Source organism: Falco rusticolus, chromosome 7 (assembly GCF_015220075.1).
Source record: "Falco rusticolus isolate bFalRus1 chromosome 7, bFalRus1.pri, whole genome shotgun sequence".
Taxonomy (NCBI): Eukaryota; Metazoa; Chordata; class Aves; order Falconiformes; family Falconidae; genus Falco; species Falco rusticolus.
The window spans coordinates 72,682,152-72,702,262 of NC_051193.1; the positions used below are offsets into that span (position 1 = coordinate 72,682,152).

The window sequence follows — 20,111 nt, forward strand, 5'->3', positions numbered from 1 at the left end:
CTGAGATGGGACGTACTTCAGAAATGTTAAACTGATCCCAGACTTAATTTCTCTCCTTTTTGGTTTCTGGCCATTGTAGGGTGCAGGAAGGACATATTTCTGTATTTTTACTGTAGTTGCAAAAGTCAGTTCTTTTCTTTCCCTTTCTTCTTCTTAATGAAAACCAAAATGCTCTACCCATTTTTAAATTCCAGCTTTCAACCACACCGTGTATTAAACAAGACTCATGATAGAAGTGAGAAAGGTGGCAGCGCTAAAACTCCAAGCCAAGCACAAATGAAAAGCTGCAGCATTTATGGACACCTTGTGTTACTGTTTCATCCGAATGTACTGATTTGCTGGGGTGTTTTCTTCAACAAAACGTTTCCATCGGGTTACTTTGGATTTTTTTTTCCCCATATGCATGTTGCTTTCATAAATATTTACAGCTTATTAGGTTACTTTGGATTTTTTTTTCCCCATATGCATGTTGCTTTCATAAATATTTACAGCTTATTAGGTTACTTTGGATTTTTTTTTCCCCATATGCATGTTGCTTTCATAAATATTTACAGCTTATTAGCTGTTGACAATTCCTTGTCAAACTAACAAAGTACAGGCTACACAAAGGCTACACTAGACAGTGAGGTGGATTAGAAGCTGGCTGAGCTGCCAGGCTCGAAGGATCATGTTGAGCAGCACCGAGCCCAGCTGCAGGCCAGGCACTAGTGATGCACCCCAGGGGCTGATACTGGGGCCAACACTGTCTAACATGGTTATGACCACTGCGGGCGATAGGACAGAGCGCACCTTCTGCAAGTCTGCAGGTGGTACAAAATGGGGAGGAGTGGCTGGCACACCAGGTAGCTGAGCTGCCCTTCAGAGGGACCCAGACAGGCTGGAGAACTGGGCCGACATGAGCATCATTCCATCCAGCAAGGGCAATGCAAAGCCCTGCGCGTGAGGAGGAATGACCCCACGCGCCAGGCTAAGGGCTGAGCAGCTGGAAAGCAGCTCTGCAGAGAAGGACCTGTGTGTTTCGGTGGACACCAGGCTGAACACAAACCGGCAACGTGCCCTTGGGCAAGCATGGCCAGCAGCCTGCTGGCTGCCTTAGGAGTGTTGCCAGCCGGTGGAGAGTGATCCCTCTCTTCTACTCAGCACTGGCAAGGCCATGCTTCTGGGTTCCCCAGTGCAAGAGAGCTAATGGTGTGCTGGAGTGAGTCTAGCAAATGTCCCCAGAGAAGGGGGCGGGGGGATGTGGGGAGGAATTGAAGCATCTGCCATATAGGGAGAAGCTGAGAGCACTGGGACTCTTCAGCCCAGAGCAGAGAAGGCTCACGGGGAATCTTACCAATGTCTGTAAATAGCTGATCAGGCCCAGGGGAGAAGGAAGTAAAGAAGTCAGGGTCAGACCCTTGTCAGTGGTGCCCAGCCAAAGGCAAGAGGCAATGGACACAAACCAAAATACAGGAAATGCCATTTAAATGTAAGAAAAAACTTCTTTACTTCAGTGCCTTTGTTGCAACTTCATTCCCTGATGCCATAATGTCACCCCACGTAGATACTGAAACCTCTGAACTCACAGTCTCTTTGGAAGTCAGCACTGAGTGACCCTAATATCCTTTCCCAATTTTTAAGTTCTACTGATTCAATTACGTGTGTGCTGGTGGGACTGTTTCTCATCTCTATCTTCAAGCTAATGATGGGCTAAAAATTCAGGACTGAACCGAGAAGTTCAGAGCTGCAGCCAGCTGTTTGCTGCTCTGCAAGAGTACCATTCTGTGACACGTTCCTGAAATGAACAGTCACATGCTCAAATCATTCATCTCCATCACAAATAAGAAGAAAATTACAGTACTGAAAACCAAAGCATATAAGAAAAACTAGTCTTGTACGTACAACGAATGTAAACTATAAAACCTCATCTGTCCTGTTACTGCATTTCATAACACTGAAAAGAAGAAATCATCTTCTCCTAGGGAATTCCTCTCTACCTGTGCAGACCGGTTCCCCTTGGATCCTAGTTTACTACAGTTCACCTGCAAGGAGGAGGAGAGCTGCTCCCGTTTCTCAATCACCAGACATGATCTCCAGGGATGTTTTCCCTCACCAGCACAGTACGATGCAAAAAATATTAAGAAGTTCCCTCCAACTGCTGATGTCTGAGAGCTGATTTGAATTGGACCTCTACAAGCATCCAGATACAACACTCCATCTGTAAGCCTAGTATTACTCTCTGTAGCTTGCTTGTGGAAATAACAAAAGCTCATGGATCTACCATGCTTAATCAATGATGCCCTTCACCAGGAACAGACAGGGTCCCTGTGTGAATGAGCCCTCCACCCTGTTTCAGTCAGGCGGCAAAGTGGGATTTGCTCCCTGGAGCACAGGTTCAACGGGTGCAGTACCTGCTGCACTCACAGAGCGAAGCTTTCGCACCCTGGGTCACTGCTGCCTCCTGCACCACTGGCACCGCTCACATTCCTGGGGCAGGGCCATGGCCAGCACCTGCACTAGGGCTGTTCTCCCTAATTTGCTTACATTTATTTTCTGTAGCAAAAATAACCCCTGATGTCTCCAGAGAGCCACTCTGATTTGCAAAGGCTCCAGGTGTATCACCTAGAACTGACTCATTTCTCTGAATGGATAAAATAAGAGCTTCCACAAAATAACTTCATAAGCTGGGAGAGGAGCAAGGCTCTGAGCCTCTCTTTTATAAATATGCAAGGTCTCTCTTCATCCAAAGGTAAAAATGGAAGGAAGATCTGAAAACAAAAGGGTGGGTAAAGGGAACAGTGTTGTTGTTCTGGCCTCCCAGCTAAGACTTGACTGGTTTCCCTCCATACCTGAGGCAACTTCCACATGCACCTGATTTCTATAGTTAGAAAATATACCTGATAAGCACAGTCACATTTCAACCCCTGCAAGATTTTACCTTGTCCTGCCTCAGCTGATCACAGGGATCCCCCCACCCACAGCCTCCTGAACAGAACAACGGGACACACCACCAAGTTACCATCCCTGGGAAGAAGGCATCCACCAGCCTGAAGCTCATTTGTTTAAGGAGAGCAGCTGGAAGGTGTGGGAGATCCTGTGCCACCATGGTCCTCCTCTCCCATCACCTGCCTCCTTTCTCAATGCTTTGGGAAGCGGAGCCACCGGAACGAGCGCTAACAGTGATGAGAGGAGCTGATATACCATTTCCCTGCTGTCTCACCCTGGCCAAGTATTCCTCCCACACCTGGGGAGTGCATCAGGAGAAGCAACACCACTAACAGAGTCAGGGAACACGAGCTTTTGTAAAAGCCTCTGGCACTAACCTCCAGCTGAGGAGGAGCAAACGGACACACCAACGACCAAAAAAGCCCTGCTCTTACCCCAGGCTGCCTGCGGTCCCAGACTGAGGAGGGCAATACCACTGCAAAGCAGGTCCTATAAGAGTCCCATCGACTCCACCACAATTGCTTCCCTTCCAGCATGCCTGCCACCTCCCCAGCCTAACCCACATAGGAGCATCGGAGCCTGGAGATGACAATCAGCACCTGCAGGGCAGCAGGACGAGTGCAAGTGATCTTACCCAGGCACCCTCCTCTCCAGTGCCCGCAGTGGGACCAGGGAGTGCCCGAAACAGCTGCTTGAGCCTGTCCCGTGATCATAAACTGGCATAAAGGTCAGTTAGAAAAACAGTGGGAACTAATTAGCTCAGGTCTGCCAAGAGCATTGGCATGATAAGACAGGACAGAAACCAGTTACATGAAGCACAATGCAAATGCCAGAGCTGAACATCACCCAAGCATAGGGAGCCCACAAAAGTGGTGGAGCATCAGTAGGTACATGAAAAGGGCTAATTGATCCATTAGGGAGGAGTGGGGTGTTTTCCTTTTGTTTTAATTTTTTTTCTTATTGTGAAAACAGATGCAATCATAGCCAAGCTCCACTGGCATGTGTTGTCCTACAGGCAAAGGTGTAACAACAGATTTCAGGACAAACTGGGACTCCATCCCAAGCTTGTGCAACACACACAACCCACGGATCTTGAGGTACGTGATTAAAAACACCCAGGATTAAGTTGGGCGCATGTGACTGAGGAATGTCAGTGGAAGTATACAGAAAGTGGCATTCTCTGAAGCCAAGATTTGGCAAGAAAGTCAAGGAAAAATATAGAAACTCTGGCCAAAGGACCTGGCGTGACTGCACTTGCAATGAACCAAGACAGATTCAGGGAAACCGAGCATGTTTTAGTCAAGCAGAGGTGAACAAAAACTCGAGCAAGTAGATTACAGTGTGTGCTTAGAAAGATGGGAAGCCAGCACGCAGGCAGAAAAAGTAAGCCACAGAAGCTGCTGCACTTGCTTGGAAAGGTGGCTTGTTCCTTGATTTGATACTTGGATGATAGAAGTCTAGGGAAATGTGAAATATGCTATCACAAAAATTGTCAGCCTTCCACTGATATCTCACAGTCAGATAGCACCTGTATCAGCTGCTTATAATCAGTTTTCCAGGGGAAAAAAATCATATTGCTGAGACAAGGCTAGGTAAACGTCATTTTCTAATTCTCATCAGCACACGTTCAGATGTGTAGCTATTTCAGTTTTCTGATAATTCAAATACTTTCAAATGTTAAAACCAAAACATCAATAAGAGTGCAAAGTCAAGCTCTTACAAATTATAAGATGCATATTTAAATAGCACTGAGGTATTTAAATCACATGGTATCACACTATTTTTCCTGAGAGACTCCCACTTCTTTGAGAGCACAGGCAGGTAAGGGCTATCTAATATTTGTTTGCTTTCCTTGTTCAAGAGCATGCTGGTTTACAGGGCTCTATTATGGTGTGGGCCTGTTTAAGGATGTCAGAGTCACAGTGTACCTGGGGTATTACTGACAGAAAGGAAAGACATACTTTTCTTCACCTGCTGGCCCCCAAATCTTCTTTACTGACAGTTAACAAAACCTGAAGATACCTCTCACTGTGTCTAGGACTTACCTCGTATCTTAGAGCCCCTCTACACATAATAAGAGGTAACTCCTTTCAAAACAAGCATGTCATCTGAATAGACAAGAGAGAGAAAATCTGTGGGAGAAGATATTCTGTTCTCTGTGGTTTATGGACAGGGCAGCAGAGGCACAGAGTGTTTGGATGACTTGCCTGAACTTGTGTGTCTGTTGGCAGAGCTACAAACCGAGCCCACACACCCTGATCCCTACTCCAGAGATGTACATTTTGCTGATAGCGGGATTTTCTAAGTATCTGTATCTCATTATGCAAGACTTTCTCTGAAATCCCACTGTCCTCAGGATGGAGGACAAGGTCACAATAGTAACACTGTTTTCTGAGAATGCAGTAGCATTTTACTTTCTGCAATCCCTTTGCATAAGCCAGTGATTCATGGTTCTTATCTTGTCATTCAATTTCCATTCTAGATCAAAGGTGATAATAAAATAAATTAAATCAGCACTTCAAAGGAATGAAGGTGAGGTCTTGCACACACATGCTGTGTTTCATAGCTGTCAAAAAGAATAGAAGTTATTTTGACCTTCTTTGTTATCCTATGATAGTTCTTCTATTCTCTGCAACCCAGTATTATAGGCCATGTGAACCGAACACCTCTCCATTTATTTGAATAATTGACAACGATGACATCCATGTTCTTGAAACACCAAAGTGAGTGGAATACAAAGAGACTGTGAGAAATTTTCTTTGTAAAATATTGTTCCGTTAGAAGATGAAGATAAAATCAAATCGTAGTGTTTGGGGTGAAAATGTTGCCATTTCTGAATTACCCAATGGAAGCCAAGTAGAGCTCACTTGGGGAAAACAAGAAGGTATCCTGCCATGTCCTCAGCCTTCCTTGAAGTCTGATTACTTCCTTCCTCATGGAAAGATGGACCTTTAGAGCTGGGATTTCTCAGGATCTGGTCTGCCCTGTCAAGTCCAAAGTAGTCCTCTGAAGTGAAAGCTGTGGGGGTTCCCAGGCCAAAGTAATGTGAAGCAGAGCTGCTGGTTTACCGGCAGCATCAGTGCCTCATCTTATTTCTTTGGAAAAATCTGTGCCTGTCATAGATATTTTCTGGGTTTCTAACTGCAAGGAGTGTATGAAGCCAATCTGTATCAAGACAATCCGAGAGAGCCCTTGACACGCGATGTGCAGCCACCTCTCGAACAGCTTTGGTAACTGCACCGAAACTACCGCAGTGTGGGGTACCACAGCTGGAGAACCGACCCTTGCTCTGTGCCAACAGCAGCTATAGGTGACTTTTCAGTCTGATGGATCCTTTGGCTGCACTAAAAATACTAAAGAGTAGAAAGACGGAGGAGTGAGGTAACATGTTATGTGAGATGCTGGGCAGCACAGAGGCTGTGGTATTAGTGAGCTTCAGCAAACTTCAGCACAGTCTCCCAAAAAGGAAAGAAAATGCACAGCAAGATATGCAAAACTAGATATTAGAGACGTGCCAAGTTCATGATGTACATGTAGGAACAGTAGGAAAAAAAATCTCCAGAGATATGAAAGTGGCATACTGGGTAAGGGCTGGTAAACAAAAAATAAACAACAAACCTCTGAAATTGTAAACAGCTATTCTGAGGCAGAAATTTGCTTTGACTGTGATTTCTTAGCTAGTACAATTCCAGTGTTTTGCATATGTGCAGTGGCCAGCACAAGCAGGGGCTGGCTGATACAGTAATTTGAGAACTGTATAACGTCAGTAAGAAAAACTGGTACTTACAAAAATCTGCCTGATGAGCATTTTTCAACTTTATGATTCTTACAGTGAGCAGCGAGTAAGGTGACATTTCTTCCTGCTGGAAAAAATAACAAAGGAGATGTGCTTTAAAGTTTGGGATATGTGTATTTGCTGTAATGACAAACACACACTGAAAGGAACCCAGGTTCTGCTGAAGCCATCTCTTCCAGTTGGCATCACAGCAAAAACACAACAGGCAACAGAATGTACTTTCTCCACAAACTTCATCAGCTCCTGAAGTCTGCAGTCATTTAAGCATACAAACAGAGGATGTGGAAGGAGAGGATGAATAGGGAAGTGGAGATGGGGTAAATAAGCTGAGAAAGTCATTAGCCAGCTACGTTAAATCATGCACGTGGTCACCAGCACCCAATCTGACAACACAAAATTCAGGGAATCCACAAATCAGAGACACTCCAAATTTGGCTGGCTATTGACCAGCAGCCTGTGATGTGCTGTAGGTAGAATCAAAAATTTGTACAAAAATTTGTGTCAAATTTCTGCTTCTAATGCAATTCTTGGATAAGTGTAGAAAGGGAAAAAGAAAAGAGACTTTTTTTAGGTTTTCTCACTTGTTTTTAAAAGAATCATTTTCATGATGGAGAGGTGTCTAAGGAAGAGTCCTTAGCACCTCAGGGAATGTCTCAGGCCAGCAGGGCAATACACAGCTTTGAACAAACACCGCTAGCTCGCTTTGTGTGAAGAGAAGTTTTCCTCACCGAATGCCATTATCTGATTGTACTTTCTACTACTCCACATCTATCAAAGTTATACTTTTGACTGTAGTGCATCTCAAAGAAGGCTGCGTCCAATTCCTTGTTGAAGATGCCAGGCCTGACCAGCTGGGTCTGTGAAAGCTGTGCCAATCATGTTTGCTTCAGGGGTTTTACAGCAGGGAACATGACCCTCATGTCTATGAGCAGCAGCTGGAGCAACTAGGGTATCAGCAGAAAGATACAGAAAAGAGGCAAAGCTTACTAAGCCATCTGTGCCGCAGCCAATCTCAATTCCCTGGCTGCAGGAACAATTGTGGAAAATGTATCAAAATAGCTGAAGCTTATAGAAAGGAGAGAGAGTTGCACCACGGTTGTACACAAGAGACTGAATGAAAAGGGTAACTCAGTACTGGGGATGGCTACCTGTATCATAGTTTAAGAGCAGAGGCAGAAGAAAAGGAGGAATTTCAGAAAGTTCAGACTGTTAAGTGATAAGTTCCCAAGCTGATGTATGATTATAGTAAGAACAGGTCTCATTAGATAGGTGGGGTAACACAGCAAGACTGCAATGGATGTCAGAGAACAAGGCTCTGCACAGGAAAGAAAATGCTCTTGCAAAGTCTGTGAGATCCTGAGGCTTGACTGCTACTGCTGCTGCATGAAGAGCTTTAACAAGTGTGCTATCAGCAGATTCTGAGTTGGGCATCTCCAATAAGAGAGGAAGACATAAAATATATAACATGTAAATTAAAAAGGTACCTTGAGATAGTATGGTTATGGAATAATAAGGATTTTTTAAGGACTTGTGATAAAGCATCAATAAACCCAAAATGTTATGGCATTAAGATGAGGTAGATTTGGAAATAGGGAAGTGTTAGTCTGCAGTTCTAATAGCAAGGGTCTATGGATGTCATAAAATGACCAAACTAGTGACGCTGACATTTGTAGTTTTGCAGAAAGATATCCAGCCAAGTAACACTAAAGGCACAGCACGTATCGGGATCAAGCAATAGGTGGCCACTTCAGTGACGCGGACTTCTGATGGTAGTCACTGATACTCAGGCGTAGCTCAAGGGGGAGCTGAGATAACAGCAGAAGGCAAATAGTCCGTAATTCTTAGTAAAGTCAGTTCGGAGAGAAAAAAAAAATAAAAAATCAAAAAACCCACAACAACAGGCAGCCAAAGCAAGAAGCTGTTGTGAAAGCTAATGACCAAAATTTTGAAAAGATTATCTGAAGTGAAAATGGAAGGGCGCTGGTGGAAGATGATGGAATAATTAGGGGATGTTATTATTTTCTGAGAAGCTTCAGTTACAGTAACAGGGAGTAACTCTCAACTGAAATGAAAGTACATTCACAGGCACTGCTACAGTGACAAGTCAGACTGCTAAAAAGGTCAAGGTCTAAGAAGACAGTACATCAGCTGAAGTGTGTAAATCATTGGACCACGGGGAATTCATCATGAGAAAATTTAGTTTAACCTCCCAAATAATTTCCATATCTTTGAGGATGAAAAACATGAGGGTCATAAAAGGAATTTGCAACAAATTGCAGTAATTCTCGAGTTATGAAGTTATCTAATGAAACAGCAAGAACAAATTTTTGAGAAAATGCTGGCTAATTTAAAGGCATATTAAATAAGAGGTAACCAGTGCCTAAAACAACCATACAGCTTTGCCCACAGGCTCAAACTTATAACCAGGACTCGTAATATCAGAATGTTTTCTGTAAGCTGACTAGTTAAAAAGCTAATATTTTTTGCTGAGGTACAGAAGCAGCACATCCAAAGGAACAAGAAGGCTACAGAGCACTGCATGAATGCATTCTCTTTATCAGGCTACAAGGAGAAGATGATCTTGGCTTCTGAGTGGGTGTATTCCAAAACTAAATAGGAAACTAATCACTGTTGATTGAAGTTGTATGTAGGGCACAGGATATTTTATAGGGCTGTTTGTTCTAAACAGGGGACATAATATCTCAGCATTATCAGAATCCAGGCTGAGCCAACTCCAGACTGTTGTTCCAGTCATTATTGTTAGACCATTCCTTTTTCATCAGCAAGGAATAACACTGTCTTCTTACCTCAACCCGTTTTGTTCTTAAGGAACAAACTCATTGGGTTTATCCATTTGTTTCTATACCTTTCTCAAAGACAGCAGTCAAATTAGAGAAATACATAAAGGTTTCAGCAGACATATTTCCAGAGAGGATAAAGGAAAGAGTTAAAGGAATTGCATTTAGCGTTGGTGCTCCCTTAGCCTTCTTCAATGGCACCAGTCCTTCAGCCAGCATTTGGGAACACAGGTTTTTAAAGACTGTCAGAGACATGTACGATCTGCCATGATTTTTTAAGTAGAATGACAGAAGCAGAACCGAGCGTGGGTTCCGGGAAGCCGTGCTTACAGCCCACACTCCCCTGGACCACTGCTGCAGGCTAGAGCGGGGCTCACGCAAAGAATGCATCGCAAGAAACTCATACTTCACACGCAGCTGAAGGCAAACTGATAAGAGGGTAGGGGAGGAGTATATTAGGAAGGACCCTCCCCCCCGCAAAATAAAAATAAAAATTCCCCAACAGAACATACTGTTCTTCATGGAAATGCTGGGTAAGATGTTACACAGATTAGATAGTATCAAAGATTATGCAAGGGTCCAAACACCTAATTTCACTGGAATGACGGTGAGGAAGCGGATGGGGATATCTGGTGTCACAGGAAGATGGCTCAGTGCAAAGAGCAGGAGTTTATTCAAATTTGAAGAGCTTGCCAAGAGAACAGTAGGGCAGAGTCCCTGATCAGCTGCAATGTGCAGATTAGAAATTCACTTGAATGAGAAGCAAGAATAATTTCTCACCTCCAGGAGGAGCGCTCCAAGAAGGGGCTGCGTAAGAGCAGTTGGTGAGCTGTGCACGGAAACTCTGCGCACCAGGAGAATTTCTCACCATATTGCCCAGGAAACACGAGTCCTGCGAGACAGCAAGGTACCGGCTATGTCAGCCAGAGCACACCCAGCGTGCTGTCACAGAACAAGCACTGCAGGAGCAAGAAGGGACCCAAGGAACCGACAGAGGAAAGAGCTAGGGACGCGAAGCCGAGCGGTGCACTCTGTGAGCGTGTCTGGTGGCAGAGCACACAGCCAGGCCGCTGCAGCTCAGCTTCCCGCGGCCTGAGCCCTGCTCCCGGGGCCTGCTCATCGCAAAATCCCTTCTGGCATTAGCCTGTCCCCCAGAGCAATGACAACTTTAAATCTGGAGGAATAATGAAAATGCTAGTTTTATCTCTGTGCTCTCAACATTTTTACCAGTTAGAAGGGTTCTCTCAGCACTCAGAGCCAGTCTGTAACTCTGAATCCCTCTCGCTTTCTCTCTGTGTCACACTCAGATGGCCGTGTCTCCCAAATCAAAGTCCTTCAGAAAAACACCCAATCTGTTCCAGAAAACATTTTGGTCTCCCCTTAGGGCATACAAAGGGGGAAACATATTCAGTGATCATCATCATCTGAGACGCCAATGCCTTTGAAAAGAAGTGCTAACTGTTAATCGAACTATTAACTACAAAGAAAGTCTCTGAGGCAAATGAAAAAGACACTTACCCTCCTTAGAGAAGGTAGTTAATAGAAAATCACTTAATATAATACTTTTGTGATGGCCAAATGCCAGACATGCAAACTAGTCCAGAAAATTCAAAGGGAAAATAACGTCCCATACCTGAAGCTCAAGTCGCTGGTGCCATCGGTGGGAGTCATGCAACTAATTGTCTTTTCCCTCTAGTTATCATTTCATTACAATAACACATTGAACAATGCTAATAAACTAAAAAGCAGGTGTGCTGCTGCCATTAACTATCATTTGTGTTACATTAAAAGAAATGGTTAGTTCAGGCAGTGGGTAATGTAATCAACTACTCATGAGTAAATAATTGCCATAAACAGCCATTTTCAGCACAAAATTAATACTAGGCCGGGAGCAATTCCCAATACGTAGAATAAAGACAGTATTACCAAAATTTGCCAACCCACAGCAGCCAGATGAGCCAATTCTCTCGCAGTCCCCTCTAACAGAGATAAATCTGCACACCCTGAACCGCTGAGCTTACCCCTGCAGTGACAGAGCGATGGTCAGGCTGCGAGACCTCCTCAGAGGCTCGCTGTTACACCTGCAGAAGGGAACCTTAGATGACACACTTCAATCACAGACACTTTTTTTAAGAGGGGAGGGTGACAAGGCCCTTGCTAATGTCATGGCTTGTTCTAGTTTTGTGATAAACTGTTAAGGAACGTGCATATCACTTATATAAATCAAAAACTGATTAAAATTCTCCTAGTTCTTCCCTGGTTTCTGATTTCACATCCAACAGAATATTTTGGTGAGCCTCCCTGCCCTATGTCAGTACTACTGATCTTGAGCCAAGATTATGCTTCCTAGCCTCTCACTCTTTGCCTTACTGTATGTAACTTTTCAGTGCATTTACAGACAGTGAGCCAAGAACTATTTTTTTAAGCTGATAATTTCCCAAGGAAAATACCATTGTGGGGTTTTTTTCCATTTTTGGAAATAACAAATTATTCTTTATAAGACAATGCACTAACAAATAACATCCAGTGAAATTTTTTCTAGATTTACTGTAATTATGGGCTACCTTAGTCAGAACTACTTATGATCTTCCTTTAGTATGTTTCATCTTTCCCATATTCACATGTAAGGTGCTAGAAGGCAACTGTCAACTCAGGACTCTGTGAAGCAGCTAAAGAAATGCTCTGTTGATGCTCCTATTGATTTTAAAGTATGAAGGAGTTCGCTAAATTTTTAGGACAATGTAGAGAACTTTGTGAAGTGGGGCATATTTAGCTTTGCACTGTAGATAAGCCACACAGCTAAACTCCATGTGCAGCCCCTGGGCATGTTTTTCTAAACCCAATCCAGTAACTATTCAGTTTATCACACAGCTACGTAAAGCCATCTTAAACTCAAGCGAGTGCTTGGGCAAATATTTGAGCATTAACACTAAGGAAAACTTTGCACCTATTTACTTGTTTTTGGACTCAAGATCTGCTAGAAGCATGTTATCCTTTACAACGCCTCTCTATTAAAAGATTATCCTCCTGTTGCACATGGCAAGCTACGGCTTGCAGAAATAAGGGAATTACCAGGAAACCCAGTGCCACTAAGAGGCAGGAACTGGCCAGCCTGCACAAGTCTGTGCCTTCAATGCCAGTATTCTGCTAAGCTTTATTACAGAATAGACTTATTCAAAATCCAGGAGGCAAACATGAGAGTGCCTTGGTTAAACACCTGTGGATAGCAACACAAAACTTTTGAAGGTCATAATAATTTATCCTCATCAAATGAATGAGAACAATGAATTAAAGCTGTGGAAAGGGTCCCATAGCCCCTATATGCAGGGCTTTATGGCCACAGGATTATTATTTTTTTTAATATTACTTTACATACATTCAAAAACATTGCTGAATTCTAACCATCTTTATGTACATGTAACTACCTCAGTGGTAAAGAAGGGTTGGATGCTTGTAGCCGTGGATATTCTACACCAAAATACAACTTCAGTATAAATACAGCAAATCATACAAAACAAAAAGGACCTGGAGATCAGGTCATTGCACTCTCCAATAGTTGTTTTTCCTGCTTTAGTACATTCCCTTGCTGAGCTTTAGCACACACACACAGAGCAAACAACGAACACCTAAATGCCCTGTCATTTTTGGTTATGCTACTTTGCCATTTACATCCTTTCACACCCCACTGATAGTTTGCCACTCTTTTTGTACACTCATTTCCACCTGCAGGAGTGCCAGAATGCTGCTAACGAGAGATCAGTTTGATCAATGTGGTTGATGAGGTTTCTTTTCTATTGATTTGGAAGTCTGGTTGCACAAACAAAAACTTAAACATGCAGGTTTCCTATGAGCTATAGACACTTGAACTCCATGCCATTTAAGGTATCATCAAAAGTACATTAGCTTTTTGTTTGGAGCCCCTTGGTTTGTGCTTTGAGGCAGCTTGACACCGTGTATAGTCAGCTGCAAGCTAACTGGGAGTAGAGACAGAAATCATCACCGATAGAGCTGGTATGTGTTTGATTCAGATATTTTTCTGCCACAAGCCCTGCAAAGGTTGCTGGAGTTGCTCATTTGTTGTGATGAGCTGCGCAGTGAACACAGCATGCATTTGTTTTGCAAGCTGGTGTTAATTACCAAAACCCAAAGGATTGCCAACAACCATGCCCTGACTTTCCAGCACTGGCAATATTCCCCATTCATGCGGGGCTCAAGCTCCATTAAAGTCAATAGAGATAAATTGCATTAAAAGAAGGTGCAAGTTCAGTCCCAGTTTAATTGTAAATTGAGAAAGAACGTTTTCCCTAAGGAATTTCTCTGAGAAATGAATCCATGAAAATAACACACTTTGTGTAAATAGATAAAGAAATGGAATGAAAAAATTACTGAATGCAGATGTTTCATCTAAAGGAAATTTTCTTTCACAAAATGTTCCAATTTCTAAATAAGTCTGTGAGTCTTTAATAACCAAACTTGGAAAAAAAAAAAATCCTACTCTTCTCAAAAACCCATTGGTGCAGTCCCACCCATTTTTAGTTAGTTGAAGCCGGTACCTTAGCATCAGCATCGCTCAGGGCTGTGTAGCGCATCATCCATTTTCTTCCTTCATGTTCCATGGGGCTTGATTTGCCGCTTGAATGCTGTTGAGGGAGGGAGAACAAGAGATGAAAAAACAGAGTAAAGACCAATTTTTCTATTTATTTCAACTCCTCAATGTGGAATTGCAAGGTGGAATGAGCAATTCACACCTCCTCATTGTTTGTGGTGGATAAAATGAAGCTGCCAGGGAAGCAGCAGCTGTTTCTGTGCTGTATGGAAGAATGTCGACTCCAGCTCCTCACAGCTGCAAACAGCCAAGCAGGGACAGTCTTATTTTCTTGGAGATTTCTGTCCTACAGGTAACAGTGGGCTCGACTCATCTGTATTCTGGGGACAAATATGAATCAAATACATGCAGGCTCCTGCCAGGCTTGTTCTGTGTTCTGCTTACCTGAGGGAAGGCAGAGGTTGATGCTATGAGGTTGCTGCTGTATTAAGAGCAGGTGCTGCAGGTGGCACCTGGGTGTTAGGCTCCACGGTTGCCAGTGCCTCCTGAAACAAATTTACAGCTTTGAAGAGTGTCAGAAGTTGCTAAACAGGTGTTTTATTACGTTGAGTCAGAGCTCCACCCCTCCACGATTTCTGAAACAGGAAAATTTCCCACCCACATGACTTGTCCAAAGAGCACGTCTCTTGTAAGGTGTGAACCTTCGTATCTGCAGGTCTTGTGACCAAGCAGAGCCTCCTGAAGGACCAAATTGCTCCCACCTGGGTGCTCCTGGAGATGCAGTAACAGCCGAAACCCAACCGATGAGCTGATAGAGACTTTACAGCAAAAACCTAAAAGTGATGATGATAGCCTGATAGACACACACAGCTATTGTCTCCATGCAGAGACCCTGAATTCTATGCACTATTGCCTCCATAACAAAAAAATAAACTAAAAAAAGTTTGGAATGATCATTAGAAGGAAGGCAGCTATATATGAACATATTAAGAGTTCTTCTGAAGGAATATTTTCCCCTGAGAAGTGCTGTTGCATTATGATTTGTGCATTATGTGTTTGTTTTTACTGAGGTCTTCTACTTCAAAAGGAATGAAAGAAGGGAGAAATTCGATAAGCAACATTTCTGTGCTCCCTAAAATGCAATGTGTCACAGTTCCATTTGAAATGTGTTTTACTTATTTCTGGGATTTACATTTAATACAGTATGCATCTTAACAAATTTAAGACAGATTCAAACATTTTGCCTTGAAAATCATGAAACATTTCAACAAACTAAAATAACTTCATATTGTAGGAGCTTTTAATTCTTCATTAGTTTTTTTTCCCCAGTTCAGAACTGGCATTTTCTGATGCAAAAACCATTCAAATTTCTGAACAAATTTATTCAAATCACCAGCCAACTGGGCATTACTAGCGTATTATTGGAATTTAGTGGAGTGATGTTGTACATTTTAAGATTATTTTTTTGTCTAATGAGGATTTGCATGTGTTCAGCACACCTCTAGGAAGCTCGGTGATTAAATTTTCTAATCCATTATGCAAGCATTATTAGCACACATACATTTGTATTGAAAGTCCTCCCAAATGATTAAAAGTAGTGCTTATGAAAGGGCTTGAGATTAAGAGGATGACAAAGCATGATGCTTCCTATTAGAGACCTGAATACATATGAAATCACAGCCACTGCAACTGTGGCAATGCATGTTGTACAAGGACCTCGACTGACAGAAACTAGACACAAACCCAATCACTTCTCACAGTCTCATTACATACTTTTCTTATATACACAGACAAATCAATATGAAAATCTGGTGTTGCAAGGAGAACAAGACAGTTTGATCACCTTACATGCAGTATTCCATCCTCACAAAGGTTTGATTTCCTGGTTTTAATTTTATGTCTACATATTCAGTTTGGGGTTTTGTTGTTTGTTTTGGGTTGCTTTGTTGTTGGTTTTTTTTTAATTAAATAAGTGCTTTTATCACATTGTGCAAGGGAAAAGTTTGCTGTGAACTTCCTTTCTTGCCTTTATCGTATTTAAACTTTTTGATGGAACAGGAACTGCTTAATTGAAACCAGAATTAGATATACTATAGCAATAGGCAAAGGATAGTCACAAGCCTCTCCCATGTTGGCCAATGCAATGCTTAGTCTCAGCACTTGCACTGCCACAAAAAATATTTTTGGAATCTGCCTTTTTTTTCCTATAACTATGGTGCCCAGAAACAGTTTACAGAAAAGTCACCGTACACACAAAAGCATACGCTTTTTCTGTTTCTTCTGCAGCAGCCTGCCTGTGTCCTTGGTTGAACTGCCTAGAAGGGCTGTGGCACCACAGCAGCAGAATGAGAACGTTAGCTACAGTTTCTCTGTAATTGTGCCCCACAAAGGTCATGAGTTCCAGGTCTCATCTCGGCAGCATATGGAAGCTAATGGGTTTTTGCGGGAGAGCGGGAGAGCCGGTTTCCATTGATTTATGTGTGTCATATTGTAGCTTTGGTTGTAAGGCAAAAGGAAGTGAGGTGGGGGAAGAAGCCTCCAGCATCCCTGAGGAAGATGACTAAGAGATGCTTGTCGTCTGACAACGAACTCTTCTTTCCTGACTCTAGCCTTCCCAATACAAAAGACCTGTCCTTTAAGCTCAAGTCAGAGGCAGCCAAAGGTGCCTTTGACCCAAAGCCAGCACTGGTACTGCGTTCCCGAAATTAGTTCAAAGTTCAAACTGCTTTTCGCTATGAAGCATGCTTCCTTTTGAGGCAAACATGGCCTCTTCTCAAGGCAGGGCACTTAGGACAGGCCGGACCTCACCTAAATTAGAAGGCCAGACTTTAGCCGAAGCTGGTTGCCTGTACTCCCTGTGTACTGGATGGAGGAAAAAGCAAGCGTGGCCACTGCAGGGCGTAACTAAGTCCCTCCATACCGGATTCTTCTGGAGAAGCCTAAATGTCCAGGTCATACTTATACATCTGACTTCTGAGTAGCTGAAGGTTGGTGAGGTGAATCCCACCCTGAATAATCATTATATCCTCTTTAATCACTTGTTTCCAAAGTCACTGATGCTGAGGGAACACGACATTGAGGAACTTGGCTGTGGCATTAACACGTGATTCACCCCATCATAATGTGAAGCTTGGGCAAAAGCCCTAATAGCATATGAATGAAAAATCCTCTCATGGGTCTGTTCAAATACAAAGGGTGTTGCGATAAGGAGGGTGGCAACGTTGCCGGTGCCAGCAGGAGTCCGAGCTCCCCGCCGCACGCCGGCCAGGGACTGCTGATGCCCCTGTGACCAGGAACGGGACAGCTTCACTTGGGGCCACGGGTGGTAAAGCACAGACTGCGCAGCAGCAGCTCAGCCCAGGCATGTGGAAGGAGAAATACGAAGCCAGGTTTTCTGTGAAACCCCACGCTGTGGTCGTTCAGCATCTGAGACTTGTTTGAGAGAAATGGGGAATGCCAGAGGCAAGGACAGAGAGGAGAGTGCTGCTGCAACTACCAGATGGCAACGCACTCTGGACTTGTGGGGCAGAGCCCCAGAGCTCAAACAACTCATTTAACGTAGCTCAAGGAGCAGACAAACCATGCCGAGCCAGGCTGAGACAGACACCCACGCTTACGGCCATTCTGGGGTCTGTCTGCCAGCTGGCGCGCCGCCGGTGAGATGCAGATCGCCCAGAGCTGCTCTGCCTTGAACTGGTTGTCATTTAAGGTTTTCTTCTGTAATGTTTTCTTCTTTTTCAGGACTAGTCTGATGATGTCTAAGACTACAATCAATGTGATCTAAAGCTGCCACCAATGACTGAGACTGGCCAATTTTAGCATTAATGCTCAAAGACATGGGTTGGATCAGAGTTAATTATTCAAAGATTTATTAAAGTGACGGCTAAGGACAAATAAAAGATCAGCTAGATTGTGTGGTTTCTTTTGACCTTTCTCAACCATTCTCAGTGATAACCCTCTTTAGCCTCTTACCCATCCTTCCCAGCTCCTCTGCAGCCTACAGACCCTCCTTTATGTCTCACCCTGTATCATGAGGCTTTTCCATGCCATGCCCTAGCAAGGCCAGCAGCCCCTCTTGCTTCAGCGCATCTTCCCCTCACGTTTCCCAGACCACCCTTCTGAACACAGGAGAAAGGGAGAGTCCAGCTTCCCTGAAAGCCCTTCTGATTTATTCCTGGTTAGTATTTTTACTAGAAACAGCCATCTTCTACTCCATAGGGATACAGGAGGATGTAGCAAATGTGACTCATAGTAGTATGACGCTTCAGGCATATTAAAAGTAATAATACATGGTGGCCCATCTGAATAAAAGCAAAAATGTTTAGGTTCATCTCAGCAAGAGAGAGATCATAGCAATCTCCATGACAGCAACGCAACGCCAAGTATCATCCACAAGAATCGGGCTTTAGTATGGCAATGGCTGTGCAGCTTTGCCTGGTCCACATCATTGCTGCTGGTGACCCATATGGCCTTTATTTTAATAAGATAAATCTATTGGTCATGATGAGAAAGGTGTATATATATATATTTATCTGCAATTCAAATATGAACACATTAGGAAAGAAAAAGTGAAATCGTTTGAGAAAATTTGGGCCATAGAGTTAGATCAGCAGAAAAAGGAGTGTTTCTGTCCACCAGGAATATTACATTGCTTTTAGAAGGGCTCTGTACGCTCCTCTCCATGACAAATATGGGTTATAGATATTTGTTGTTACATGTAAAATGACTTTACCCAAATTCAGAGAAAACTTAAACCCAGAAAAACATTCAGAAACAGTCCAAGCATTTAATGTCCCAGACAAATACTGGCAGTAGCTCAGATTTTTAAAGTTATTTGGTCTGGTTATTCTTATATAGAATCTTCTTGTAGGTGTGACTTGTAGTAGACCTGTGCATGTGCAGAAGTGCAATACCTTTTTATGACTAAGCATATATATACATTTTTTAATTAGCCTTTCTTTTTCTAAGGCATACCTGCGTAGGATCCTAGTTCTTTCTAGTGTCACTTTAGTCTCCCATCAAACGCTAAAAGACATTGGAACTGCTAGAGCAACTTACTCTGAAATAACTGGCTTCTAAAAGACCTTTTCAGCTGTAGTAAGTTAACAGTGTCTTGGTATCTGAATAAAACTAGCAAGTGCTGGTGGGGTATGCCTTTGAGTTTCCTTTTCTTATCTAACATATGAGGCATCATATGCTACCGTCAAGGTTGAATTTCCAGTGTTCATTGCAATTAGCTCCAAGGGATAAAGTGCATTGCGGGAATCTAGTCCATGCACAAAAGTGTTGGTCACCAGAGCCCATTTGCTGACTACAGAGAGAAACGTGCTTTCCCATGAGGCCTGTTACCTGAAAGTCCCAGGCAGGGTCAGGGGACTGCAATGCAGGTGACAGGCTTGCCACTGGTTCAAAGCCACCCCTGTTGCTAAGCAGGATCCCTTGCACTTCACCGGTGTCAAGGTGAGCACGGCACCTTCCAGAAGGCATTGCCCTTTCAGCCGAGTTACACAGCCAGAGGGTCATAGCAGACATCGGAGGACTGCTTTTCTTAACACAGCAATGGCTCAGGTTTTGGTATGAGGGAATTTCTAACTTTTCTGTAACTTTCCATGTTACAGAAGAGAACAGGACAGTGTGCTGTGAGACCAGAGCCCACACCTGGTGCAGTACTGCAGGAACATGAAGTCCCTCCCCCCTGATCAATTAAGAGGGACAGGAACAGCCTAGAGATTCTGTTCTAAATGACGCAACTCCTTTCTCCTCCAGAGCCCAGGGCAGGCAGCTGCCTACAGTGTGAGAGCCCTGGCAAAAGACAAGCTATGTGGAGAAGACATCCTTAGGGAAGGCACACCCCGCCGAGGAAAGGCTGCCAGGCACTATGGGCATCCCCACCACACTTGCAGGCTGAAGAGGAAGAGGAAGCACAGGGTTAGGCGATGCGCTCACTCCAGCTAATCTTGCAGTGCTGAAATCCCTGGTGCCTCTTTCTTGCGTGAGAAAGGCTCGGCTGTTGCAGAAGCTCTTGCATCCAGTATCTCTCCACATG

The 20,111-nt window shown here is 43.5% G+C and overlaps 1 protein-coding gene across 1 annotated transcript in view; it reads right to left on the reverse strand.

The window, feature by feature from the left end:
- Positions 1-19,597, reverse strand: part of LOC119151329 (cytosolic phospholipase A2 epsilon-like) — a 40,793-nt gene extending 21,196 nt beyond the window's left edge. The window contains 5 exon segments of the mRNA XM_037395137.1: positions 6,713-6,788; positions 14,073-14,159; positions 14,510-14,535; positions 14,538-14,610; positions 19,415-19,597. Of these exon segments, the coding sequence (XP_037251034.1) occupies positions 6,713-6,788; positions 14,073-14,159; positions 14,510-14,535; positions 14,538-14,610; positions 19,415-19,597 (445 nt within the window).
- Positions 19,598-20,111: the final 514 nt, after the last annotated feature.